A 1155-nucleotide genomic window follows, 5' to 3' on the forward strand; every position below is an offset into this window, starting at 1 on the left:
GCTGCCCATTGAAGGGGGGCTTTCAGATTTGCCGCTGCTGCAGGGAGGTGTAGAGACACTTGATGCTTCTGTCTTGAAAGTGCAGCAGCACTTCGGGGGTTTCGAAGCAGCAACAGAACCCCTCAGTCCCCGCCGCCTGGCGAGTCCCCCAAACCCTAAACCCTAAACCCTAAACCCTAAACCCTCCGACCAGCGGCAGCGCGCAGGCCTCTTGGGGCCTGCTGCTGCTGCTGCTTCCGCAGCAGCGCGTGGGAAGAAGCGACGAGCCTAGCGTCTAGAGCCTGTGGCTTAGGGTTTAGGGTTTAGGGTTTAGGGTTTAGGGTTTAGGGTTTAGGGTTTGGGCGCAGGACATGGCGATGGAGCAGTACATTGACGAAGTGCTGAAGCGCGAAGGCCCCAGGGGTTTGATGCTGGCGGGGGCTGTGGCGCCTCCCACGGAGAACTTGCCCAAAACCCTAGACAAGCGTGTAGGGTTTAGGGTTTAGGGTTTAGGGTTTAGGGTTTAGGGTTTGGGGTTTGGGGTTCTGGGGGTGGGCTGCGGCGACGGCGGCGGCCCTGGCGCTGCGATTCCTGAAAGCTGTGTTTTTCGTGCAGAGCTAGCATGTGCCGAGGGTTTAGGGTTTAGGGTTTAGGGTTTAGGGTTTAGGGTTTAGGGTTTAGGGTTTGTCCCATCTCCTCGAAGTGCGCCTCCCCCGCGCCTTCCTCGCCGCGCGCCTTCCCCTCTCCGCGCGTGGGGCCGAGGCCGTCCCTAGGGCTTCGGGCTTAGGGTTTAGGGTTTAGGGTTTAGGGTTTAGGCTTTAGGGTTTTTGCAGGTGATTCACCGGTTTCTGGGCGTGTGGGCCTTCGACCGCAGCCGCAGCAGCAGCATGTCCCCCATTACTGAGCATTTGGGGGTTCCGTGGTTTATTCGAAGTGCTGTCGAAACCCTAAACCCTAAAATAGAGTATTCTCTCGAAGACAAACACGGAGTTCCCGAGTTCGCCATCACCACCACCCTCACTGCAGGAGTCTCCAAGGCACGAGGGTTTAGGGTTTAGGGTTTAGGGTTTGGGGTTGGCGTTGGGGTTTAGGGTTTGGGGCTTGGGTTTGGGGTTGGGGTTTTGAGCTGCGAACTCGCGGCCCCGACGGAGGGTCTAGCGCGTGACACCTAGGGTT

At 58.4% G+C, this 1155-nt stretch overlaps 1 protein-coding gene across 1 annotated transcript in view; it reads left to right on the plus strand.

The window, feature by feature from the left end:
- ETH_00037855 (uncharacterized protein) overlaps positions 1 to 816 on the plus strand; it is a gene marked incomplete at both ends in the record, with an annotated part of 1689 nt that extends 873 nt beyond the window's left edge. Inside the window, 2 exons of the mRNA XM_013374562.1 lie at positions 348 to 472; positions 813 to 816. Coding sequence (XP_013230016.1) covers positions 348 to 472; positions 813 to 816 — 129 coding nt within the window. The remainder of the gene's footprint in view (positions 1 to 347; positions 473 to 812) is intronic.
- Positions 817 to 1155: the final 339 nt, after the last annotated feature.

Source organism: Eimeria tenella, genomic scaffold, assembly GCF_000499545.2.
Source record: "Eimeria tenella Houghton genomic scaffold, Eth_scaff2128, whole genome shotgun sequence".
NCBI classification, from domain to species: domain Eukaryota; phylum Apicomplexa; class Conoidasida; order Eucoccidiorida; family Eimeriidae; genus Eimeria; species Eimeria tenella.